Source organism: Peromyscus maniculatus, chromosome 21 (assembly GCF_049852395.1).
Source record: "Peromyscus maniculatus bairdii isolate BWxNUB_F1_BW_parent chromosome 21, HU_Pman_BW_mat_3.1, whole genome shotgun sequence".
Lineage (NCBI taxonomy): Eukaryota > Metazoa > Chordata > Mammalia > Rodentia > Cricetidae > Peromyscus > Peromyscus maniculatus.
The window spans coordinates 20,188,334-20,216,263 of record NC_134872.1 but is presented as its reverse complement, the minus strand read 5'-3'; the positions used below and the strand labels follow the sequence as shown (position 1 = coordinate 20,216,263).

The 27,930-nt window shown below is 43.5% G+C and overlaps 1 protein-coding gene across 6 annotated transcripts in view; it reads right to left on the bottom strand.

Annotated features, from left to right (window-relative positions):
• Cabcoco1 (ciliary associated calcium binding coiled-coil 1) overlaps positions 1-27,930 on the bottom strand; it is a 134,090-nt gene that overhangs the window by 46,164 nt on the left and 59,996 nt on the right. Inside the window, exon 6 of one of the 6 annotated variants that reach the window (XM_076557052.1) lies at positions 13,806-14,063. The exons of the other annotated variants lie outside the window; for them this stretch is intronic. Within the exon in view, the coding sequence (XP_076413167.1) occupies positions 14,019-14,063 (45 nt within the window). The 3' untranslated portion in view covers positions 13,806-14,018. Of the gene's footprint in view, positions 1-13,805; positions 14,064-27,930 lie in introns of those variants that run through there. 6 annotated transcript variants of the gene reach the window in all.

Sequence of the window (27,930 nt, the reverse complement as noted above, 5' to 3'; positions counted from 1 at the left end):
AGGGAGAAATGTAATTAAAATACAATCTCAAAAATAAACAACAACAACAACAGAGCTCACTCAAAATATTAGCTGGGCGGTGGTAGCACACACCTTTAATCCCAGCACTCAGGAGGCAGAAGAGGGTGGATCTCTGTGAGTTTGAGGCCAGCCTGGTTTACAGAGTGAGATCCAGGACAGCCAGGGCTACACAGAGGAACCCTGCTTGAGAAACCAAGAAACAAAACAAAATATTGAAACAAATAAACCTCCATAAAGTTCCCTTAGCATCATCTCTGTCCTCACAGTCAAGTGTGAAGGAACTTGGGGCTGTTCGTGGTGCTCAGCTGAGCCGCGCTGAGGAGCACAGCTAGCTTGCCCTGCCTTGGTGCGCCCTAGACTGGAATGTCCAGTTGCTCTGAGACAGACGTGATGAACATGCTTGATCTCTTCCCTGAGCTGAGGTGAAAGGTCACTGCTCCCTTCTGGCCTCCAGCTCTTTGCTTACGATGTCACAGATCCCCACCATCTCCAAACTGCATCTGGAAAGTTCTGGGGTGACCTGTCTAAATGCTGTCCTTGAAAGGCTGCCTCCACTCCCAACTCCTCTAACAAAATTTTACTGTGCCGTGGTGCATGGATTCAACCCTTTCCTAACCTTTTAGCTTTGTTTTATGGACTTAAGTTAGGCTGTTAATCCCCTAAATAGTTGAGTTTTTTTTTTTTTTTCTTTTTCAAACAAGTCAGAGTTCTCTCATGCCAAGTTCCACTCAATGTCATTCACCTCCATCCAAACCCTTTTTACTGTTTGAACAGTCATGAGGTATGGCAGGGAACACACGATAACATAGGTTTAGTTGCTAAGTGAAACCATCAGAAATTGGATTCATTTTCTCTAATAATAGTATACAATCGCCTCTATATAGAACACATTTTTTTTTTTCAAGTCAAGTTACCATTTGGCTTTCTTTCCCTGAATGGGTGTTTAAAGATTTTAACATTATGAAAATGAAAGTAAATTGAATCCCGCAAAGTTCTAATAGGCATAAAATTGATGTGTTTTTCAAAAAATTGAATCCATGATCTAGATGGTTCCGTGGGTAATGTGGAAAGGGTAGATTCTAACTCAGAGGGAAGGCGGCCTTGTCTTCTGAAGCCCTACCTGTGTGTGGTCCTGGAGCCTGGGTTTCCTCCCCACGGAGCTGGCACACATCAAAATGTCCTGTCTTGGGGCTGTTCAGAGTCTACAGGACAATTTTTTTTTTCTTGCTCTTTTGTTGACTTTGGCTTTGATTCTTTCGTTATTTTCTTTCCCTTCCAAACCTCACAGGCAGGTAAGTGCTCTAACTGAGCCTGGCCACAGTTAAGAGTTCAGCAAGTGGCTGCATTGTGCTATTTTCCTTATCAAGTATGGCTTTTTTTCCTCCAGTATGCACCGAGAAAATACTTAGCATTATTTTGTGTATCAATAGCTAAAAAATATGGTTGAGCGTAGAGGAGATGCCAGTGAGCTAAATAACCTCGAGAGAAACCGTGTTTTGACCTATTGGAAAGTTTGGGTTTTAGTAAACATCCTGTGTGCAGAGCTGCCATGCACCATCCCTAAACTAATTCCTCTGAGTCTGTAACTGGAGCTTAGGTGGCTAACTTGAAGTTGAGGTTATTTAAAATAGAGGAGATGATGTACACACATAATTTAAGGTTGAAAGTCATAAGGGTCCCCCAAAACATAGAGACAAACTGAATGTCTCAGGGTTGCAGTGGGGGTGTGGGGTGTGGGGGAAGAGCTCTTTTCAGGTGAGGGAATTGACAGTTTAGGAAAGAGAGGATTTGAAATGACCTTTGGTGGTCCAGCCAGCATTAAACAAGTCTACACCGAGGGAGGTGGGAAACCAGGATGGCCTGGCGATGGCTGCAGATTCTGGGGAACCTCCCCATTGAGAAGTGGGCTTTGTTTCTGTTCCCATGGGGTTCTACCTAGTTGAGGGACCTCTCTAGCTTCAGCCATGCAACCAGTGCAGATCTGGGACTAACCTCTCTCCAAGAGGACTAGTGGCTTCTGCTTCCTCCCGAGGTAGCCCTCAGTTTGGGAAGCTTTGTGGTATTGCCTGGTGAGTTTCAGGTGTGGACACGGGGAGACTCTTGATGGAGACCATGGTGAGAGTGAAGACCCAACTCAGTTCATTTGTGTTTTCTTGATTTCTAATCCATTAAAGACTTTCATTTGAATATTTTCACTCATGAAGTACACATACACCTTCAAGTTCTTGCCCATTTCTGGGTGGAGGTTCGTTATGTTCATCTTACTGGTATTTTCTTATTTATTTATGTTGCTGTATCTTTTGACAGACATATTTTATCTTCTAGTTTCTTCAACATCTGTCCTCTTCGTGGGGCTTTTTGCTGAAAAGAATTCCTTCGTATCAAGTGCAGTTTAACAACTTAAAAATGTTTATTTTCAGTTCTGCCTATGTGTGTATGTGTCTGTGTGCAGGTATGTGCATGTGAGTGCAGATTCCCAAGGCGGCCAGAAGAGGGTGGTGGATCCCTTGGAGTCATTGTGAGCTGCCCAGTGTGGGTGTGGGAACTGAACTGGAGTTGTCTGCAAGAACAGTATGGGTCCTTAACCAACTGTGCCTTTCTCTTGCCCCAGTTTATCAATTTTTCTTTCACAGTTAATGCTGTGATGTGTGTGTGTGTGTGTGTGTGTGTGTGTGTGTGTGTGTATGTGTGTGTCCTGTTGAAGGCTGTGATGCCATCTTCTAGAAGTTTAAGTAGTTTGTCTCCATGTTGAGATTTGTAATTTACCTGGAAAGAATATTTCCTCATATTGTGAGCTAAAGGTCCAAATTCATTATTTTCCTTGTGAAATATTGACCTAGACCCTTAATCATTTGTTGAAATTAGTATTGAAAATAATTACCTCTTTCTCTCTGCAATACCATGTCATATAGTAAATGACTATATAAATATAGGTGAATTTCCCCCTTTTTATTTCTTACCAATGCTCTGCCTATATTTATGCTAGTATGAATTAATCAGTGTTCTGAAATCACTATAAATTTCTAACTCCTGGAACAGTAATACAAAGCCCCTAATTTAAATCTTCAGCATTGCTTTGTCTAGTCTTTGCCTTTCTTAAATTATTTTTATTTACTTATTTTTAAACATTTATTTTTATTTTTCATTACGTGCATGTGGGGGTTGGGTGGAGGTGAGTGTGCACATGAGTACAGTTGCCTGTGGAGGTCAGAAGAGGACAGTGGAGTCCCTGGCACTGGAGATATAGGACAAATGTGGGTGCTGGAAACTGAGCTAGGGTCCTCTGCATGAGCTTAATCCCTGATCCGTTTCTCAAGCCCTCCTCCCATTTCTCCATACACTTCAAAATCCAAATGCCAGGTACAGGTTCAGTTTTGCTCGCCATATTCTGTCGTCTGCATGCATATATGACTTGGACATTTGCTATTAGACATTTTTTTTTTGCTTTTTATGTTATTCTAATGCCATTTTATTGTTTTATTTTCTAGTTGCTTCTGTCTGACATATAGAGAAGTTATTCTGTATGTTTGCCATGTGATCAGTTATCTGACAAATTATTTTACAGGTTTATAATTTTCCTGCAAATGCCTTTCCACTCTACATATACAGTAATGTCACATATGACAGACACTTCTGATCCCACGTTTCCATTTTTTACTCCCAGGCTTATTCCTTCTGTTCCTCTAGGCTGGATGGAGCTGCCAGCGTATAGAAAACAGAAAGACTGATGACAGACAGCTTCTCTCCAACTCTCAGGAGGCTAGGCTTCAGTAATGGACCATTGATGATAATGCTTGATGTGGTGTTTGTAGTAACTTTTAAAGTCTAGTCATATAGTAAGACAGTTCCCCCTCATTCTGGGTTTGTTAATAGATTTTTATAAAGAATGGGTGTTGGATTTATGGGACAACTGCTCTGCATCTCGTGAGAAAAATGACACAGTCCTTCATTAACAATGTGTATAGCTGCCTTGACTGGTCCTCCTTACACTCCAGAAAGACACTTACCATGGTCATGGGTACCATCAGGTTCTACATTCTTGGGTTTGATATGTTAATATTCTATTTCTGATTATTTTCATGCATGTTCATAAAGGAGGGAGCTTAGACAATTTTTCTTTCTTATATTGTCCTGGTCAGGTTTGACCAGAAGTCATTTTGATCTCTTTCTATAACCTGAAGGTACATCCAAAATTGACTTCGTTTCTTTCCTAATTATTAAGTAGTATGGACTTAGGAGGTTTTTTGTAAGCAAAAATTTAGTTCAATTTTTTGATATACAGCTATTAAAACTTTCCAGATTTACTACTTTTACCTAGTATGAAAACCAGCAGTGATATTTATCTTTGAGTGTTCACTGATCCATAGACACCTGGATTTATTGCCAGTGTTGTGGTCTCTAAAAACCTCACTAGGAGCTTTTCACTGTCATTGATTTTTCTGAAGACCCATCCCATAGCTTACTACTGTGATTACTGTATATATTTTTTTTTTAATTTCTGCTGTTAAGGCTTTCATGCCTTCTCCTTCGAGTTCAATCTGATATTTTTCATTTCTAAAACTGATTTATTTAATGTATATGAGTATTTTGTATCTGAGGTTACAGAGATTTGTGAGCAGCCATGTGGGTGCTGCTGAGAAATGAACCTTGGTCCTCCGCAAGAGCAGCCAGTGCTGTTAACCACTGATCCCCTGCCTCAGCTCCTGAGAGTTTCCAGTTTAAAGTCAGGAATCTCGGTTTTGTTTTTTTGTTTCTTTGTTTGTTGTTGCTTGCTTGTTTTTGCCCAGAGTCTATGAGTCAGTGACCCACCAAGTCAGACAGGAGGTAAAATCTCCGAGCTGGCCATGTTCCTTCCAGGCCCTTCTCACGAGGCTCCCTCCATCTTTGGAAGGTCACAGTCTCTTCTTTCAGATGCTGCTGGCTTGGCCTTCTCCTGCTCAGCCGTAATAGAGACACTAATTTTAATGAGTTTTTAAAAAGCCTCTTATTATTTGAAAGTTGATCTCTGTTCTTTATTATTTCTCTGCTTGGTTGTAGTTAATCTTCTCTTACGTGCTAGAATTTCAAGTTGAAAGTGGAGGCCATAGAGCTACCATTTTTTTAATATAATATAATTCTTTAAGAATGTCCTACATGTATGTAATGTATTTTGATCATATTCATTCTTATTCATTTCCCAACTCCTTCCAGATCCCTGGATTTTCCTACTGAGCTCTCCTCTCAGCTTCCGGCCCCCCTCCTCCTTCCCTTCCTTCTTTTCTTCTCTCCCTAGCCCACTGAATTTAATCAGTGCTGTCCACAATCACAGAGGCCCGGGGTCATCCACCGGGGGCCCGGTCAGCTGACTGGTCGCACACCGATGACGAAAACTGACCTGTCCCCTCCATGTACTGATTTCGCTTTCTCACACAAGTTTTCCTTTTGTTTTCAAACAGTTCAAGTTTCTCTGAATATTTCTTGTACCGGCCCGTTATTGGGAACTGTTGGTTGTACACAGGTGAGATTACTGTTACTGACTTTTAACTGAATGCAGTTGTGATTAATAATATACTTTGTATATGTCAATCATTTGATATTAGTTCAGGGTCTGTGTTATGGTCCAGGGCACGGGCTCCTTTCTCAGTATCTTTTGTTTGCATAGTTGAGTAAGTTTTCTCTGTTGTTGTCCTATGAATGTCAATGATACGGAATCGTTTCCTAGCATCAGTCAAATTGTTTACATATTTGGTAATTCTATCTTCTTAAGTCTATCAATTCTTTTTTTTTTTCTTTTTCTTTTTCTTTTTTTTAAGATTTATTTATTATGTATAGAGTGTTCTGCCTGCAGGTCAGAAGAGGGCACCAGATCTCATTACAGATGGTTGTGAGCCACCATGTGGTTGCTGGGAATTAAACTCAGGACCTCAGGAAGAGCAGCCAGTGCTCTTAACTGCTGAGCCATCTCTCCAGCCCAAGTCTATCAATTCTTAAAAGGAGGTGTTGAAATCTGTTCTAATGGATTTACCTACTTCTCACAGTTCTGCTGAATTTTATTTCATGTATTTTGAGTGTCTGTTATGCACCTGAATGTACACGATTGGTATGTGTTCTTATTGAACTGGCTTCTTTGCCACTATGGAATGCCTTTCTCACTGGTGATTTCTGAGGCCTGACATCAACAGATGATTATAAAATCATTACTACTTTGTTTTTATTACTGTTAACTGGGTGTTATAGTCAGCGTTAAATGTCAGCTTGACAGAATCTAGAGTCACCAAGAGCTTGGCCTCTGGGCAAGATTCTATGCAGGGGAGGGGGAGTGGATTGTCTGGATTAACGTTAGCCTCTGGGAATGTCTATGAGAGAATATCTTGACTCTATGAATTAAACTGGGAAGACCTGCCCACCGTGGGTGGCATCATTCCCCGGCCGGGATCCTCAATTACGCAAATGGAGAGAGGGAGGTGAACGGCAGCCAAGTGTCCACAGCTCTTCTTCCAGCCTGGGGATATGATGTGCCCGCCTGCTTAGAGAGCCCGCGGCCTTGACTTCCCACCCCACCATGAAGAACTGTATGTGCCCTTGAATCCAGAGTCAGAATAAACGTTCCGTTCCTCAATAAGCTGTTTTTGTCAGGGTGTTTTTATCACAACAGTGGGGAGAGAGACTGAGATGTTTGATATCCACTCTCATCCACGTTTAGTGTGTCTGCGCCCTTGTACTTGAAGTGGGTGTCATGAAAGGTTAGTATGGTTGGATCACCTGCTTGGTGCTGTTATTTATGGGTTGGGACATTTAATGTGACTGTTGATTAAGTTGGGTTTAAATCCACCCTTGTTACCATTGGTATCTATTTGCTCCTGGTTCCCCCATTGTCTCTTTTTCTGCCTTCTTTAGGACTGAGAATAATTATACTTCGTCTCCACTTCTCTGTTTACTTCTTGGCTCTAAGTTTCGGGTGATTATTTAGGTGGGGACGCTGTATATCCTCAACTTAATCCAATCTTCTTTAAACGATAGTCTACCGGTTTGTGCAAAGCCACTTGTGACAGCGTTTTTTTTTTTCTTATCTCTTTCCTGTCGGTGCACGTACCGACGCTCTCTTCTGTTCTGGTTTCTGTATGACACCAATCCAACAACACACTTGCTTTCATTTTCACTTCCTGCCACGCCTTATCTTAGTAGTCAAAATTTGCTTCACGGTTTTCCGTGGAACTGCGGACTTCTACCGTGTTCCCCTTTCCCCTGCCTCGGGAACATCCCGGAACATTTCCTGCCATGTGAGTCTGCCCATGGCGAACTTGTAAGCTTTTGTACGCCTGTCAAGTATTTCACTTGCACGTGGCACACACAGTGGTGGGTTGACAGTTCGCTTCCCCTTTGTGATCCACTGTCTTCAGCAACAGTTTTGCTCCCGTGCCTGTCTTCGGTCCAGTCCTCCATGTGGGTACAGCATGACCTTATTTTCTGGAGGCTTTTAAGGCTTCTCTTTATTGTCAGTTTTTGGCATTAGGTCTTGTGGCTTGGTTTCTTCTAAGTGTCTCAAGCTTGGAGTTCATTGGTCTCCTTGGATTTGTGAGTTAATGGTTCTTGTAAACCTGGCTACAAACTGGCCACTGTCTCTTCAAATATTTTTTCTCTGCCCTCCTCTTTTTCTCTTCCTTGAGTCCAGTCACAGGCATTTCTTCAGTGGACGTTGTCTAGGGCTCGGTGACTTGTTATCTCTCTCAGACAGGCGGGAACAGGGACAGACCACGTCCATTCAGCCATGGACTCAGTTGACTTGGCTTGTGTGTTTCAAACTTCCTGAGGTGAGATGCTGACCCCTGACCCCTGACTCTCAAAGCCGCGCTTCAGAATCATGCTGACTGGCCTGCTTTCCTCTGGCTTCTGAGCATTTAACTATCTTGTGGCCTGGCTCCCACGAGAGCTTCCACTCAGCTGCAGAGACATTCCTCCCAAGAAGAGAGAGCTGCCGGTCACAGCCCAGGCCAGCCAATGCCTGGAGGAGATCACTTCTGCAATGCCAATCTCATTTCTGCACATGCAGCCTTTCCCTGCCACATCATTACCTTGATCCAGGCTCTTTTGGATCCAGGTTTCTATGGCTGTGAAGAGACACCATGATCACAGCAACTCTCATAAAGAAAACATTTAATTGGCATGCCTTGCTTACAGTTTGAGGTCTAGTCCATTATCTTCCTGGTGGTAGGCAGGCAGATGTGGTGCTGGAGTAGTAGCTGAGAAGAGTCTTACATCTTGCAGGAAGTTGACTGAGATACTGGGTGGTATCCTGAGCATAGGAAACCTCAAAGCCTGGACTCACTGTGACACACTTCCTCCAAAAAGGCCATACCTACTCCTACAAAGCCACACCTCCTAACAGTGTCACCCCTATGAGATTATGGGGGCCAATTACATTCAAACTACCACATTCCACTCCCTGTGCTAGACAGTTTTCTGCTGTGGATATCTCTCTATATAAATAAAACACTGATGGCCAGTGACCAGGCAGGAAGTATAGGCGGGACCAGGCAGGAAGTATAGGCGGGACAAAGAGAGAGGAATTGGGGAAACAGGAAGAAGGAGGAGGGACACTGTAGCCACAGCCAGGAGAAGAGCATTTAAAGACGCCGGTAAGCCACCAGCCACGTGGCAAGGTATAGATTTATAAAAATGGGTTAATTTAAGATGAAAGAACAGTTAACAAGAAGCCTGCCACGGCCATACAGTTTATAAGTGATATAAGCGTCTGAGTGATTATTTTATAAGTGGATTGTGGGACTGCGAGGCTTGGGGAACCTGGAGAGAAGCCCTCCAGCAACAGTTTTCAGTCAATTTGACACAAGCTAAAGCCATCTGAATGGAGGGACCCTCAATTGAGAAAATGACTCCATAAAGTTGGGCTATATGCAGCCCGTAGGGCATTTTCTTAATTAATGATTGATGGGGGAGGGCCCAGTCCACTGTGGGTGGTACTACTCTGGTCTTGGGTTCTATAAGAAAGCAGGCTGAGCAAGCCACATGGAGCGGGCCGGTAAGCAGCACCCTTCCATGGCCTCTGCACCAGCTTTTGTCTCCAGGTTCCTGCCCTGTTTGTGTTCCTGTCCTGACTTCCTTTGATGATGAACAATGATGTGGAAGTATAAGCTGAATAAACCCTTTCCTCCCCAACTTGCTTTTTGGTCATGGTTTTTCATCACAGCAATAGAAACCCAAACTAAGACAGTATCTCAGGTCCTGACAGTCCTGGAAGATCCAAGGCCTTGAGATGGACCTTGGGAATCATCCCTTTCTGCTTTCCCTGATTAGAGAGTGTTCTGGGCTAGCTATAGTATCAGAATGAGACACACAAGCCAAAATGATTAAGTTTTGAATACAGTATTTTTTTACACTTGAAGAATATGGAATTATTTGTAAGCTTTTATGCTGTATTGTTAATGTATTCCTACTGTTTGGGAGAGTGAGCACATTTCTGCATTGATTGCATATTCAAAGAGGATAAGTAGCACCTCAACCACACACGGCTCAGACTGTTCAACAGACATGGATGGTCTCTCCAGTGAGCTCTGAGGGCTCCTTAAAGTGCCATCCCAAGGTTACTACTACTGTCTCAGTGTGATGTCTGCACAGACATGGACATAGTCAGACAACAAACACACACAGACATGCACATGGTCAGACAACATACACACACAGACATGCACACAGCCCAACAGCATGCACACACAGACATGCACATGGTCAGACAATATACACACACATAAACATACATATATGCAGACAGCACACACAAACACAGACACACACATAAGCAGACAGCTCACACACAGAGACAGACAGCATACAGACGTAGACATACACATAGACAGACTGTACACAGATAGCATACTTGTGCAACACACACACACACACACAAACAGCATACAGACATAGACAGTACACAGGCACACACATGGCACATACACACACACATAGGCAGAAAATGCACACATACACATTCATATAGGCATGCAAACAATAGACACAAATATCTTAGGCATATAGCATACAGACAAATACACACATAGCTAGGCCTCCAGCTATCCTGAGGGTGCCTTAAGGAGGCTGTCATCTCAAGGTGGTCATCTCTCTCTCAGTGTCAATGTCTACACAGACAGACAGACAGACAGACACACACACACAAATAATACACACAGACAGACATAAGCAGACATTGATACATAGGCTCACACAAACAGACATAATCACGCACCTACACACAGCATACAGATGTATGCACACAGACAAACAGGCATGCACACACACACACACAAACACACATATACAGAGACAGTCACAAACACACAAATAAACATGGACACACATAGACACATACATAGATGACATATATACACACAAATGCACACACAGGAACATACATGCACACACATACTGATTCAGCATCTCAGCTTTCCAGTAATAATACTGTTTTAGAATTAGGAATTTGTAGCGTAGAACAAAGTTTATTAACAACCACCCACAGAGCTCAATGGAAAAACAGCCATCAGGCAAATTTCTTTTTTGCCTCATTTTTGGCAAATAAGAAAACTATGTACTTAAACCTCCCTGCCTGTGTTTGGTGTGTAGAAGCCTGCCTTTCTCAACCATGGGGTGCTCATCGAGTCTCATACTGTGACGCATGCCCACCCCACTAAACTTACTTCCTCATTTTGGAATGATGAGATGAGTTTTTGGTTTTTGGTTTGCTTGTTGTTGTGACTGAAAATATTTCCTTTCATCTGAAAGGAAAATGTGGGTTTTTGCAAAGCTGCCAAACACATAAACCTATAAATCCAGTGTCCCCCATCAGGTGTTACATATCAGGCCCTGGTGTGCTGCTGGAGTCCCAGGGAAAAGTTGTGACTGAGGGGATGTCACTGAACTGACCTTGAGACGTGGATTCGTGGACTTTTGGATTGTTTTGTTTTGAAAGGAGAAGTCAGGGCACTAGTGGTTTTAATGACCTTTAGAACCTCTGAGTGCTTGTCTTTAATGGTTCAGTGGGTATTCGTGTTGACTGTTGTTTATTCAATAGATTCCCTTGAAGGCTCTGGTTTTCAGAATTCGTGTAAAAGTGCCATGCACCTACTGTGTGCACCTACTGTGGACTTTTTTTTTTTTTAACTGAGTTTTTATGACCGGGGCAAAAAGCTCAAAAACAATGCAGATACTGTAGCCACGATTTAATGTAAGGTGACTCTCTTAAATGGATTTAATTCCAAATGTCTGGCCTTATATTAGTTTAATGGCTCTGTGTCTAAGCAATAATTTAATTTAAGCTTTTTGTTTATTCCAAGTAAAGTCAGACAATATGTGCATTTTTAAGAATAATCCTTGGGTGACATGAGTTGATGTCTCCCATTAGGGATGATTAGGTGAGCCTCTTCGGGGTAAATGCTTTAAACTGTCTCTTACGATTTGCAGAATCACAAGAGGTAGAAGAAACTGTGTCTCTCGCCTCTTCAAAGTTTTAACTGCTGAATGTTAACTATTTTCTGTGTCTGTTCATTTTGGATTTATTGCAATAACTTTCACAAGTGGGATCGAGTCCAAATTCTTGGAGCATTTTAACCATAAAAGGCATAGAAATATTTTGCAACCCCATGGGCAGTAATCTGATATTTAGGAGTTTCATAAAAGGAATGACTAGCGTGTGGGCTCTCCAAATGAGAACTTCATCCAGCGGCACATCACAAATGTTTATTTCAGCGCCTGTAATGCATTCAGCATTAGAAATACTAAAGGGACGAGAGGGAAGGAAACAAAATTTATGGAGTAGTCTGTATTTCTACATATTTCAATCTCTATGTAATTTATTTCTTGTAACACTCCTTCCAGGATAGGAATTGCTGTGGTCTCAATGTGTCTTCTCCTAAAACATGTATATTGAAGGACATGTGTGCGTATTACTGGGGTGAGGCATTTCCAGGTGAATGAAGCCTGAGGGGAGAACCCCTACCCCAGATAGATTAGTGGCTTAGTAGAGGAAGCTTTGTTCTTCCAAGTGAAGACACAGGAAGCTGCCACCTAGGAAGGAGAAAGTGAGCGTCTCAAGACACCAAGTGGGCTCCTTCTTTGATCTTGGACTTCCAATCTCTGTGACTGAAGGAAATATTTCTGTTGGTTCTAAGCCACCAGCTGCTGTCATATTTGTCACAGCAGCACCCATGCGCTGAGATGGAGGGCTCACCCCAGAGAGGAGTGTATCTCTGACTGTAAAGGTGACCCATGAGGATGTGGGACTGAGTTCAGGTGGATGAGAAGAAAAGAGGATAAAGCGACCATTCTCATGTAGCCTCCTCGAACGCAGTCACACCTTCATTCAAGTCATATAGAATATATATATGCTGGTCTGGGTCAGGAACCAGGGTATAAAATGAGATTAACAGACAACTCTCCACATCCCCAGGTCCGCTGTTCTGGTTTACAGGTGCTGCAGGAGCAAGCTTGACTTGCTGGGTTAACTGAGTCACTGTGCCCGTCAGACCTTGTCTTGCTTCCTTGCGATGATGGGAGGTAGATAACATTCCTCCTGCTTTGTAGATGACATAGAGGACTTGTGGTGGTTAGGAAAAATGGCCCCTGAAGATGTGTGAGGAGTGCTGACCTTTGACCCAAGCTTTCCCACCAGCTCTGTGTTTGCCTTGTGCCCGATTTATAAAGACTACGCCTTGATTTTCGCGTCACGTGTAATCAGGTGCAATTCATTAGTGATTGGTATAGATTTTACTGGAAATTTACCTTAAGACTATTTAATTGTGAGTTGGTGAGAGAGATCAGTTCATAAAGGGTCTTGCCATGCAATCATGACAATCTGAGTTTGGTCCCCAATTTCCATATAAAAAGCTAGGCAATGAGACAAGTGATTGAAATCCTGGCACAGGGGAGGTGGAGAGAGGTGGGCCTCTGGAGCTTGCTGGTCTAGGATCTAGCCTGATCGGCAAGTTCCAAACTTGTGAGAGACACTCTCTCAGTAGAGACTCCGAGGACGGTACCTGAGGTGATGACCTCTAGTGTGTGTATGTACCTGCACACAAGTGCACACCCTTGTACACACAGGGAAGTATTCCATCCCTGTTTCTCTTCCTCATTCATAGTATAAAATTTCGTTTAAGGATTAGAAAAACACAAATATGTCAACAGACTAGCGAGTCGGGAATGCGATCCTTAGCATGGTCTCCGTTGCAAATATGGTTCCAAGCATCCTATACTCAGGAGTTGGCTTACAGTGTATAGTCAGGTACCATAGTGACCAGTGATGGTGAAGACCCTCTTCCAGGCATTATTAAGATCTTGGTGAGGGCATGGCTAGGAGTGATGGTCAGGAAATAGTAAACAGTTTATATGTGAATTCAACTTCTTGGCTGTCAGGATCCTCCCTTCAATATTGAGGCTCATCAACTTAATTGTCTGTTGGATGATAGTGAGTTCAGCTGTCAGTCAACTCATTGAGCAGACTAGTAACTCCCTTTCTGGGTGATGTAGTCACATTCTCAAGTCCCACATGAACACCAGCTCCTTCACCCTGGGCAAACTACTCATTTCTCTCCCATCATAGGTTCTAATTCCACCCCAGCTTCTCCTCCACTCCAACACACACACACACACACACACACACACACACACACACACACACACACACACAGGTCAATTTCTGGGTCACTCTCCTGGCATCAATCATTATAGTCAAATTTCTAAGAAAGAAAGAAAGCAAAGAAAAAAAACTAACACAGTGAAAAACAGTAATTGAGGTGGATTGAGAAAAGGTGCCATTTGCAAAAGGGTGGCTTGTGTGTCAGGGGAATAATGGTATGGTGCACATCTGCTAACTCGTGGCGTTATCAGAGTCAGGGATGGACCAGGTTCCATTATCCAGAGAGAAGAGGTCAGCATAGGGATTGTAGTCATCTTCCTCGGTGGAGGATTCTCAAAAGACGGTGACCCAGCAGCGAGGCAGCTGAGAGTAGAACCACTTCTCACTCGCTTTTCTGGTTCATGTCCCCAGTGACCCAGCTCGAGCTCTGAGAAGGAGGAGGCCTATTAAATGAGTGTTCCCATACAGTGGAACTGGGGAGCAGGGCAGGTTAGGAGAGGGTAGAGATGAGTCTAGAAGAATAAACAGAAGACACTAGCTATGTTCTGTTATACATTTTTTTTTTTTTATCTAGACAGCTCATTATGTTGAATTGCTGGTCTGCCTTTGTTTTGTGAAAACAGAACAATTAAGTATTCAGAACTTTAGCCAAAGAGTTTATCTGAAGGAAATGTTCAACTTTTGAAAAAATTTGCATTTCTAGCAGTTATGCTAATTTGTACTTAATGATCATATTATTTCAAATATATTCATTATTTAGCGGGGACTAATGAACCACATTCCCCTTTCTCTCCCCAGCTTTGGCTGTGTCCATTTTCACACACTGTGTGCTAATGGAAGCACACGTAATAGATTAGCATTATTTACTGTGTGAACGAGGCCATCAGAAGGCTCTTGGGTGGAAAGCATAAAGAAGTTGAAAGGGTTGTAAAAGTGATGAATATTTAAAATAACTTTGTTACAATGTTATTTATGCCATACTTAATTTTTAAGGAGTGTATGTTTGGAAGGTAATAAAGTTAAACTAGGTCCTATTTTGTGTTTTAACTGTTGAAACGTCCGAGGGTTATCAACATGTCGTATATGGCTCAACCCCATAAGTGGGCGCCACAATCCCTCATTTCGGAATGACATCATTGCTTTTCCAGAGGCATCTGGGACAGAGGTCAGCATACAGCTATGTCTCTGAGTCCAATAGTCGTTACAGTGGTACCTACCTCCTGTGGCTGCAGGGAAGGATGCATGGATTGAGAGTTAACAAGTTTGCAAGTACCAGGCATATGGTAAATGCTCAGTGAACTTGACTTCCCTTGGATTTTTGCTCAGTTTTTGCACTTCATCCTGCAATTTCTGCTCAGCAGTACAGGGTTCAGAGGAGATCCCTCCATCCACTGATCCTAGACCAGAAAGCTCTCTGATCCGGTTTGTTCTACCTACGGGAACCTTTTCTTTGTTTCTGAATTCTGTTCTTGTGGGTTTATGTTCTCATGGATGTCAGTTTCTGTTGCTAGCGTTCTCATCATAGGCAACCAGGGCTGTTGCACAAGCTGACATAGGAGAATCACAGTGGAAGTACGGTCTGTACAGGAAGTTGATGAGCACAGACACTAGACCCTAAGGCACGTGTAAGGATGGCAGGTCTACGCATTTGCTCAGTAGATGTGATAACCACATAGCAAAGGGTTGTGTACGACACCCAGACTTGGAAATGCCTGTGTAGGTCAACCCGAGACTTTTGCTTACATCAAAGCCCTTGCTTCACTTTCAGTGCAGCTCTGCCTCTGTGGGAACAGAGGTGTGTGCCTGCTCCCATGGCAGAAGCAAAGGAGCGTGTGAGCAAGTCTGGTATCTAGCAGGCTCAGATGTGAGGGGAAGTGCTTTGACTGCCAGGGCAGAGTCTTGTTTATAGGAGGATTAGCTCCGAACACTTTAGTACATCTCTTTGGATTTTAGTGCGACGCATTAAGATATCTCTCAAGGGACAGGTGTCCTCACATAAGGCAAAAGGAAACAGTGGTCAAGTTGTGCATAGATGTTTCCTGAGTATCTGATGTGTGCAGTGGTGTCTAACGGAATATCTGAACTGGAAGTCTAGCAGCAGTTTTGAGAGTGATGGGCAGCAGAGCATCCAAGGCAGCCTGGACAGGAATAGACAGGGATAGAGAGACGAGACTGAACACTTGTGGGTGGGTGCTTCACACACACTGTGAAGGGAGCAGACATATGTTTTCTGGGGCTTTGTAACTGATTATCCCAAACCTGACAGCTTAAATAGATGTTTAGAGAGATATGCGGTCCTGTGGCTCAGGCACCACAGGACAGGTCTGCCGGGGGCATTGCCTCAAGGTCCCTGAAGGTTGTTACCAAGTGATCAATAAGACTTACAGCCCTCACTAGGCTCAGCCAGGAGGGATCACTTCCAAGCCCATGCACAAGACACTGTGGGGTGCCATGGGACCTCTGCAGAGGCTCCTGAGAGCCCCATGTCACAAGACAGGGAGCAATGCGTGGATGTGAAGAAAGCCACCACGCACATCTGTTGTACAGCAGCTTCCTCTCAGACCAGACCATTTCATCTCCGAAGGAAGCTCCTTACGTACGGCAGATAGCAAACAACTCAAAAGAGCTACGGGAAGTCCCTAAAACTGACCCGGTTCACTAGGCTTCTCCTTCCCAGAGTGAGCAATCAAGATGGCCGAGGGTCATTTTCAGACAAGCCAGGCTGTGGAGAAGACCTGAGACCAGATCAGCTGCCTGGAAGATACAGAAACCAGCCAGTCTGCCTAGAAAGTGTTTAGATCAATGGAACCACCTGGAAATAACACTCCCCAACTTACTGGGCTACCTGCAGGCTGTCAGTGTGCACCAGGTTCACAGCTTTGGTGAGCTGTCTCTCATGCCAGAGCAGGATTTGGGGATGCCACTGTCCCTGAGCTGTTTCTGCTCTTATAAGTAACTCCTCACCCGCACCCACATTCCTGTAAGTAACCCCAATAAAACCCCTTGGCCCACCAAACCAGATTTGGGTGGTATCTATACTTTGGTCTGTCATGGGCTTCCTGTCTGTGGTGAGTAGATATGTCTATTGCATCTCCAGGTAAAGTCTTGTCATATAATAAGATGACAGAGTCCTGTTCACCCACTGCAAAGAAAGGAATCATACATTTTCTAGAAAGTATTAACCATCATGTTAAGCGGGGAAAGCCAGGCTCAGAGAGACAAAATGTATGCTTTCTCTTAGACATGTAATTTAGATTAAAAAAAAAAGACAAGAAAGTATAAGGCCACTATTTGAGGAAATGAAGAGGGAGGGATGAGGGTGACTATGGTGAAATTACACTATTTATTGCATAAAAATGTCATCATGAAAACTGTAACTTTCATAATTAATATACACTAATGAAAAAGTAGGGACAAAGGGAGAACACTCAAGAGGGCATAGTGGTTTCTTTATACACTAATTTTGGAAGAAGCATCCCCTCTGTGGTGGTTTGAATGTCATTGGTCCCTATAACCTCATAGGGAGTGGCACTCTTAGGAGGTGTAGGTATGCTGGAGTGGGCGGGGCCTTGTTGGAGGAAGTGTGCCATTGTGGGGGCGGGCTTTGAGGTTTCCTATGCTCAGGATACCACCCAGTGTCTCAGTCGACCTCCTGTTGCCTGAAAGATGTAGGACTTTCAGCTATTCCTCCACCACCATGTCTGCCTGTATGCCGCCTTGCTCCCTGCCATGATGATAATGGACTGAACTTCTGAAACTGTAAGTAAACCCCCTCAATTAAATGTTTTCCTTAGAGGAGTTGTTGTGATCATGGTGTCTCTTCACAGCAATAGAAACCTAACTAAGACACCATCCCTTCTCCCACTGTGCTCACTAGAGGCCAGAAACCAAGTCCATTACTCTTTCAAGGCAGGGGTGTGAGCTCTGCCTCCTGAGGGCAGTCTCTCCCCCTATCTTGTGTGTGTGTGTGTGTGTGTGTGTGTGTGTGTGTGTGTGTGTGTGTGTGTGTAGCAGAGCTAGGCCTAAGGGCAGCCAGCTCTGGTCAAATTATATATTGACTAATGATGTAAGGGACAACACCCTGACCACATATCAACAGTGGTCTGCAGGGGTCATGTGGCCTCAATAAGGGTTATAGGAGTTGAGAAGACAGAGAAGACACATGAATTGCCAAACTGTGAATATAAGGAAGTTTGATTTTTGTTCAGGAATTCTATTCTACTTTTCAATTCTTAAAACATGCGCGTGTATGAATTTTCCATCAAAATTCTCCATCTCTTCAGTTGAAAGTCCTTAACCCTTTAAGTTATCAGTACTTAATAAGAGCTAAAAAAACATCTACTTAAGTAGTAAATGGGTACTGTTTCGAGAGTGAGAAAGAGATTGATAGATAGATGATAGATAGATAGATAGATAGATAGATAGATAGATAGATAGATAGAATGAATATGAATGAAACCCTCTCTTTTCATGTGTCCCAGGCACATCTTGAAACAAGGGCACGTGACTGCTTCTGCCTTCAGAGGCATCATCCCACCAAAGCTGGGGTAAGGGAACTTGTGACATTCCACATCTGTCGGCTAATACTGCCTGTTTCCGCTGCAGTCATTAGAGTTTCAACCAAAAGAAAGAGGAACACCACGTTCAAAACTCAAGCCCCCATCCATCTCCTCTGCCCTTGCATCATTTCCACCACTGGGCACAGCAGAGACTTGGCCACAGAGAACTTTGCTGTGTGCTCCCTCTTCATTTTGATCCAGTCGTAATCTGCATAGGAAGTTGCTGGAGCTCACAGTAAGAATACCAACAAGGCAGCCCGCTGTGGGGATGTCCTGTATGTTGTGAATAAATAAAATGCTGATTGGCCAGTAACCAGGCAGGAAGTATGGGATAGGCGGGACAAACAGAGAGGAGAGGCTGGAAGGTGGAAGTCTGGAGGATACGCCAGCCTGCTGTCCAGGGAGCATCGTGTAAAGGCAACAGGTAAGGCCACCAAACATGTGGCGACATAAAGATCAACAGAAATGGGCTGAGTATAAGAATAATAGCTAGACAATGGTAGGCCTAATCTAATGGCCGAGCAGTTTAATTAATATAAGTGTTTGTATGCTTATTTTATAAGTGGGCTATGGGACTGCCAGGGCTTGGCAGGGATCCAGAGAGAAAAACTCTAGCTACAGCAGCCAGACTCCTTCTTTGTGTTTATTGTCTCCTCCCACACCCATTGCATAACGCAGTCTTTATTGCCTATTCTCAGCCACTGGTACAGTACCCACCAAACATGAAGGGTGGTGGTCAGCAAATGTGGACACCTAGAAACACAGCAGAGATGGATGACTGAGCTCTTCCTGAAGAAAACAATCAATAAAAATGTATCATTCCAGCCGGGCGGTGGTGGCGCATGCCTTTAATCCCAGCACTTGGGAGGCAGAGCCAGGCGGATCTCTGTGAGTTCGAGGCCAGCCTGGGCTACCAAGTGAGTCCCAGGAAAGACGCAAAGCTACACAGAGAAACCCTATCTCGAAAAACCAAAAAAAAAAAAAAAAAAAAAAAAAAAGTATCATCCCAGGTCCTAGGATCTTGCATCCGGCTCAGTTTGTTGATCTGCACTCCCAACTTAGAGCTGGCTGTGTGATATCCATGTTGTAACCAGCCTTGTCTCTCTCTGTGTCCCCCAGCTCCAGAGCCCACATGACCTCCAGACCATCCTATCAGGTATGTTACCCTGACTAGAATTCTGGACCTTACTAACAAGACAAACATCGGGAGACTGACTCATGAGGAGAAGAGGACAAACTAGCTTCAACTGTCTAGAAAATATCCCATCCTTGTATGCTCCTATACTTGTAGATAAATCAACTAATTCAACTGCCAGCCAACTCTTTGAATAGTTTTACAGAATATTACAGCAAGAATAGCCTTGTGAAGAAGCTTCATATCTGGTAAATAGACAGTCAATTATCGCCTGCCAAGGCCTTCTGTATGCCAGGCCCCGTGCCAAGAGGTGGTACTCTAAGAGGAAGGTGGGCCTGAGCTCGGATCATCTCCGCCTTGTCCCCTCTGGTTTCGGACAGTTACGTTATTTAGAGAAATAGCATTTATTTAGTTCAAATCCTCTCCCTAGATGATCCACTATTTTTGGTCTGTCCTTGGGAGTCCTGCAGACTAGACTAGTCCCTCTTTGAGTTACCAGTCTTTCAGATTTGAAGGCAGTTACTACATTGACTGAGAATCTCTCATTCTTCAGAGGCTTCTGCCTCATAGAAAATCCAGGTTGCTTTACCTCAAGCATTTGGAAATGTTCTCTTTAACACTTGGGCTGCTCAACAGCATGCAGCCTACCATGGGGCATGTCTGGACACCCCAGACAGTGTTGAAAAGGCTGCTTTATCTGGAAACTGAATCTGGGATTGCTAATGGATTCTGTAGGCATGTGATCATAGGACAGAAACATGTCGGCTTTTTCCAAACTGCATCGGTTCCTCTACAGCCTGCCATCTATTGGCCAGATAATCCTTGTTTTCCAGATCTTACTGTCACTGCTCTGGACATTCTTCATTGTGGAATATTCCTTTATACTGTGTGGATACATATCACTGTGATTGGAATTATGAAGAAGCTGACTGGCATATAGCTAGGCAGGATAAGGTTAGGTGGGAGAATCAGACTAAGAGGATGCTGGGAAAAAGGAGGGAGAAATCTGAGGGTCTTGAGGAGACTCAGGAGAAGCAGGAGATGAACATTCCATGCTGAAAGAAGGTACCATCATGTGGCAGAGGGTGGATAAGAAATATGGGTTAATTTACGATGTAAGAGCTAGTTAGTAACAAGTCTAAGCTATCAGCTGAGCATTTATAATTAATAATAAGTCTCCTTGTGATTATTTGAGAACTGACTAGTGGGACAGAAAAGTCCACCTACACTTTTTGTTGCATGATTTAGACAACTTGAAAATAGTAAGATGCTTCTACTACTCAGATAACTGTAAAATCATCATCTGTAATAGGACCTTTGGCTTCAGGGAAAAAGCATGCCGCCTAGTCACATGATCATGAAACACAGCTCTTCACAAGAATGCAGGTACTTTCATAATGTGAAAGCCTCTGAAGTCAAAAAGAAAAGCAAGGGAGACATAATGCTGAATAGTGAAAATAAAGAGGACGAAGGAAAACTTTGATATCGACGCCTGCACTCTTAAAATCAAACAGCTTTACTCTGACTGTTGAAAACCTTTTCAGGATACAGAGACAAGAGCCAAGGAGAAGCCAGGCTGACCTGGAACATGGTCAACATAGAGTGACTGCTATCAGCAATCTGATATGTTCTCTGGGTCTGTTTTGAAACAGTTTCCTCCAATATTGGAGCATTCCATCTTGCAGGGAAGCTCCTTAAGCAGGAAGGTAAACAACTCAAAATAACTATGGGAAGTCCCTGAAACTGACCAGATTCACTAGGCCCCTCCCTGCCAGAGTCAATTATAAAAGCTAAGAGTCCGCCTCAGAAGTAAGACTAGCCAAGCTCCAAAGAAGACTGAGTTCAGACCAGCTGCCCGGAAGCAGCAGAAACCATCTGAGCTGCTGGGAGAGGTTTAGACCAGAGTCTCTTTCAAAGGACACTCTCCAACCCGTTGAGCTGCCTGCAGGCTGTACAGTGTGCTCCAGGTCCCCAGCTTTGTGAATTGTCACCCCTGTGGGGTAGGTGTTGGTGGTGCAGTTGTCTCTGAGTCATTTCAGCTCCTGTAAGTGACCCCAATAAAACTCCTCAGTTTGCCAAGTTAGACTTTTGTGGTATCCGTACGTTGGTATGTTGTGGGCTTCCTGTCTGGGGTGGGGGAACGTGTGTGCTGTGTCTCTCCAGAAAGAGTTTTGTCACGCAATACAATGGGTGCCCAAACAGGGCCGTGATAGAACCAAAGATGAGTTGTGGAGGAGTGAGTGCGTGGTCCTGGCTATGGACAGCAAAGTGTGGAACTGAGACTGGGGAGCTGGAGCGGGGAGCATCCATGGATGCTGATGGAGTTGTTCTTTCTTGTACGGTGTGTGTTAGTGTGTCTTTGTGCTATGACAGTAGTCACACAGTTCTTGCTCTGGGCAACAAGACATGCTGCTAAGGCTGAGCCATCAAGGTTAGGAGTGTCTATGGGAGGAATCCCAAGACGACAGTCTTCATCCTTGTGGTGTAGGGTGGCGCCCTTGTTTGATGAGTAGGGTCTACCACACTAATGCAGAGATGCCCTGAAAACAGTTCAGAGAGTTAGAGGAAATTTCACAGTGTTGGAGATTAGTGCCCAGGGGTTGAGACTGTCAGCAAGTAGCCTTCGTTGTGTTTAGTTGGAAATGCATCGGAGGCCAAGATGGTGGACGAGAGGGTTTCGTGTATACAAAGCAGAAACTTGTTTATGTAAAGGAGTAACTGGAACAAGAAAGGGAGATGCAATCAGCATCCTCTGTGTAAGCCTGGGGTTTGCAAGTAAACTAGGAAAATGAGAGGTTGAGATGGAGGTGTTGGCTTCTTAAGGCTTAGGGGCCAGAAGGAAAAGAGAGTGCAGGTTAGATCCGTGCTCAGAAACCCTTCCTGTGATCTGACAGCTTGGAACCCATGGGAAAGTTCAAAAAGTAAGAAGGAGAACATGGTAAAAGCAGTAGGTGTTACCTTGAGGGTTTGACCTTTTATAAAAAAGAAAAGAAAAATCCGTGATCCAACATAAAGATGGCGGTCTTAACAGCGGTCTGGGACCAGAAACTAGGGTGGTCAGAAAATCATTAGCACTTCAGTTTATGAAGTTGGGGGAGACTTTTAAGCAAGCAGTGAAAGAGCCTTTTGCAGCCTGGCTCGTGAGGTTGTGGAACATGGGAATAGATGGGATCAACCTGACTGCTGTGCTGGCAGAAAAACTGAGTCATGTAACTACTCTAAGGCTCTGTCACCTGTGACAGTACAGGGGAAGTCAGGCCCTGATGGATGGCTTCTCAGAGCCATTAGGAACACTTGGTCATCTTCATCTGAGGTTCCCACGAATATAAAGGATCTGGAGGACCATAAAGGAGGGGCTGGTGCTACTAAGGGAAGCAGGAACAGAAGAAGCTGTGTTAGAACCTCCGCTCACTGGGCCAGACAGAAGTGTGTTCACAGAGGAGTTAAGGAGAAGGTTGATCCAGCAGGGACTTCAAGGCTGGTATGGACTTTTAACAGCTTTGCTGAGCCCTTCGGTGGGGCAAGATTTTTCTAAGTAGGAAACTCTTTGGCAGATCTAAATGGCTTAGACCATGTAGAGGGTGTTTATAGAGCGAGAGAGCCATGTAGAAGTTGAGGAAATGGTAAAGCAGAGGAAATGTTCTGTCTGGGTTACTCAAAACAAAGGTGGCAAGATTTGTGTCAAGCCAGTGTTCCTAACGAGAGCTAAATTGTGTTCTAAGCAGCTTCCTGAAGGCTGGACAGCCTTGTCCCACAACCCAGTCCTTGCAGAGACACACCGAGGTGAGGTGAACCCTGACCTGCAGTTCAATTCTAGTAGGTATGTTTCACTAGTTAGATGATTAGATGACTAACATGATGTGAACAATGTTCCATATTCTATTGTAATGAGCTACCTCACTTTGAGAATACTTCTTAATGACCACAGAATTCTTTGGAGTGCCATTTAGGAGGTGGAGTAGGAAGAACAGAAGTCCAAGGTCATCCACAGCTAGAGAGTGAGTTCCTGGCTAGCCTGGGCTACATAAGACCCTGTCTCAAATATTTAAAACATGACAGGTGAGGTGATTCAGAAGGTAAAGATTCCTGCTGCCAAGCTTGAGGACCCAAGTTCAGTTCTTGGGACCCATCAGCTCTTGATATTTGTCCTCTGACCTTTAGAAGGATGCACACGGTAGCACATATCCTTGCCTATAGGCACACAAAATAAAATAAATAAAAATGTTGTTTCCTTTCTCCCTCTCTCGCTCCCTCTTTCCTTCCCTCCTTCCTTCCTTCCCTTCTCCCTCTCTGCCTGCTTTTCTTTTCTTTTCTCTTCTCTTCTCTTCTCTTCTCTTCTCTTCTTTTCTTTTCTTTTCTTTTCTTTTCTTTTCTTTTCTTTTCTTTTCTTTTCTTTTCTTTCCTTTTCCTTTCCTTTCCTTTCCTTTCCTTTCCTTTCCTTTCCTTTCCTTTCCTTTCCTTTCCTTTCCTTTCTTTTCTTTTCTTTTCTTTCCTTCCTTACTTTCTCTCTCTGCCTCTCTTCCTCCATCCCCCCTCTTTTCTTTCTTTTCAAGTCTGGGTGCTGGAGAGATGGCTCTGTATTTCAGAATAATTGCTGCTCTTCTAGAGGATCTAAGTTTGTTTTTTAGCACACATGATGGACAGCTTATAACTGGCTCTAACTCCAGATCCAGGGCATCCAACATCCCCTTCTGGCCTCCATTGGCACCTGCAGACAGGTGTACACATCCACACATAGACCCACCTACCCTTGGTGTGTGCGCATGCGCGCGCGCGCACACACACACACACACACACACACACACACACACACACACACACACAGCCTTTCTGATGAAAGGCATTTAGGTATGGCACAATTTATGCCGCATTATTTTTCCACATTGCAGACAAATACACACACTCATATTTCCACCCCTTATCTGCTTGAGACAAACTTGGGGAAGTATAGACTTGGATGAAAAGTCACCATGTTTCAAAGTTTCCCAATTGCCACTGGAATGCTACAGCATTTCTGCTCTTGCCAGCCCAGTGAGGGAGTGCTTGTTGTCACATTCTCACAAGACAGAGTGCTGGAGTTTAAACCATTCAGAATGGAGGGGTTTTGATTGGCATTTCTTTCTTTTCTGGGGTGGGAGATTTGAGATAGGGTCTCTCCATGAACTCACTATGTAGACCAGGCTTGCTTTGAAATTGTGACAATCCTACACAGTCACAGCACCTCTCCCACCACATGGGGGTTTTAATTTGCATTTCCTGGAGAACTGAGAATGGCGGAAATCTTTGCTTGAGCTTCTTGGCCATTTATGTATCTTCTTGTATAAATATGCTTTTTATAACATTATCATATTTTAAATTATGTGTATATGCCTGCGTTTGTATTAGAGTTTGTGCACATGCATGCAGGTGCCTGTGGAGGTCAGAGGGCATCAGATACCCTGAGGCTGGAGTTACAAGTGGGTGAGCTGCTTGACATGGATGCTGTGAGCCAAACTCCAATCCTCTGCAAGAACAGCAAAGGCCCTGAACCTCAGGGTCACCTCTGCAGCCTCATACATGTGCTTTTGGTGTCTCCTTCAGCACATGTCTCCTGTAGTAATTTGCAAAGTGGAATTATGGAGAACATTCAGACTATTATTCCCTTTCTGTCACTTATTTATATCACAGATTTTGTTTTAGAAGTTCGATTTTTAAATTTGTCTAGAGTAACCTCCTGCCGCCAGATATAAGTTAAAATTCTGGCATAGGCAAAGACATCTGATATCTGAATGTCTTGACTTACAATGAGCTGTATTTTGACATTTCACAAAGTGTTTCATATAAAAGATTTTTTTTCATAATTAAACATGAATAGTAGAAACACTTTCTTTTCAGAACACCTTCTTTATTTCTTGGTAAAGGGCTTAGTGGATAATCATTGATAATTTAAAGATTGACTTAGGTTTTTTCCACCGGACATACAAAATCATATTTTGCAAATGTGCTATTTTTAAATCAGGCAATGAAATACTGCTCCCATTTTCCATCACTTAATGTGGTAAAATTTTGGGCACTGGTTGAATGTAGATAGTGCCTACATGGAGCAAACCAAGAGAAGTAATAATGGCTGCTGCTGTGGCCACGTAGTGGTCTATAATTAGCTCCATGGTGGAGAGCTAGAGTTTCAGAATTCAGCTTCTAAGGCATAACACAGCGATCATGCTCTCCAGCAAGGGAGGGATATTGAAGAAAGAAACATAGCATTGGTAAAAATTCCTAGTCTGTCTTTCTTTCCTTCCCTCCCTCCCTCCTTCCTTCCTTCCTTCCTTCCTTCCTTCCTTCCTTCCTTCCTTCCTTCCTTTACTCACTCACTCACTCACTCACTCACTCACTCACTCACTCCTTCCTCCCTTTCTCCTTTCTTCAGTTAAAAACATCTCTTAAGTTGCACAATGAAGGAATAATCACTTTGGATTGGCAAAGAAATGCTGGACAGCAAGTGAGGCTTTATACATCCAGGCAGAGGGAAGCAGGGAGATCTAATTACCAAAAGCCCAGCCTTATTCAACGACCCCTCCACAGAGGTGCTGAGATGGATGCCGCTGTGGTCCAGGAGGGCAGAAACACTCCAGTGACAGGCTCAGGGGCCGAAACGCCAGGTGAGCTGCTATGGAAACTGTCTTTAAATTATGCGCCTGCCATTTATCAATTGTTTGGCCAGAGACAAATTCCCCCCAAATTTCTCTGAAAAGATTGATATTTAAGGGAGGATGATTATTTTTCAGAGCTTGGAGGAAGAAAAGGGTGAGAGTGAAGTTTGATGAATTGTAGGCTGGCGCATCGACCACTCTCTTTAAGTGATAGATTCTCCAGTCACTTTGTCACACATGCCAGCCAGAGCAGATAAAGTTATTTCAACACAACAATTTCTGATGGATTTTTCTCAGTACACCCCATTCCACTGGGTCAAACGACAAATTACATGCTGTGCGATATTCTCTTCCAGCAGCTTGCTAATGGGCTAATTCAAGACAGAAATCGCTTTCAAGAATAAAAACATCATTTGTGTTAGTTTAGATATTATTTTAAAAATAGTTATTTCGGTTTTTACTGTGCATATATTTATGTGTCTGTGTGTGGGTAGATGTATGTGAGTGTAAGCGCCAGAGGTGGCCAGAAGGGGGTGTTGGATCCCCTGGAGCTGGAGTTACAAGGTATTGTGAATTAATAGGTGCATTTCATTTTCAGAAGGGGAAAAATAGACATTTGTAGCTGTCCTTCAATTCCTCTTCCTCTCCCAAATCTGTCCAGACGTGAATGCTGTGTACACTGCTCTCTTTTCCTCAAGACAGTGGATACAGTGGTTGTTATGTAAGTTTCCTGTTTTGTTTATTGAACTTTATACTTTACAGAAGTAAAAGAAAATTTATGTTCCTGTCTTGTTATTTTCTCCCTCAAATTACAATGTCATTAATACCCATAATTTGAGTGACTTTTGAAATAAGAGAGAAAAAAAATGTTTCCTTTATTTTGTTTTTGCTGACGAGTATGTGCTCAGAACATGAAATTATATCCCATTGACATCCGCTGAGTTGGAAGAGCTCTGAATTCCTGTATTTGCTGACCTTAAGTGGTATTATTTTGGGATTTGAAAGTCTGCCAAAGTATAACTCCAGGCAAGGTAGACACTTAGGTGTATTTATGATTCTCTTTAAATGTCTCTGTACATCTATCACGTGTATAATAGTCATATCCGGGCACAGTACTGCTTGTAAAAGCAGGGTTTCTGCCAGTGGCTTTGTGGGATATGCTATGGCCTGCATTGTAACCACACATGCTACAGTGTGAACAGTTTCCATGGAGCTACACCAGGAGCCCCAGGAAGCATCTGAGTGTCAGAGTACCCCCTGCAGAGTAGTAAGCCTGCTGGCTCCTGGGGTTAACCCTCAAGCTGTCCACCCATCTCACTTCAGAAGTTGGGAGGATGACTGAAATGTACCAAATCTTGTGAAAATTTTCACCTCCCAAATGCCCATGTGTATGTGTAGTATCAATACGTACTTGTTTTAGCCCACATGTGTGCATGTACACATGTGTGCGCATGCACTCATGCACGACAACCTTGGAGAGTGCCTGTGATTCACGATCTGCTGCGTCATCACGCTGCTGCTGAACTTGAACTGCGTAAATATTTTAAGACCTGATACAGAGCTCATGATCCAGGAAGCCAAATTTATTTTTTTGTGGGGGGAAATTTGGGACGTTACAGGAGAATGCCAGCTTTTTCACTCTATAAGTGACTCTTCAGCTAGACCCAGTTTGTAGTTAAAAGTTAAATATGGCAGAACGGTTGTAAAGCATTTAAATTTATGGGCTGAGAATGCACCAATTATCTTTCCGTTCAGCTTTTCTCTTGTAAAACTCCGGGTAATGTCTCTCTGACCGACTGCCTCTCTGCCAGGATGTTGACGGTGAGTATGAACATAGACCTGCTCTTAATGTACGAAATGTACCCTCTCAGAAATCAGCTAGGAAATATTTTCTTCTTGTACAAGTGGTACACAAAGGCATTGTGGGGTTAAGCACCAGCATCCGTCTAGAACAGAGAGGGCAAAAATGCC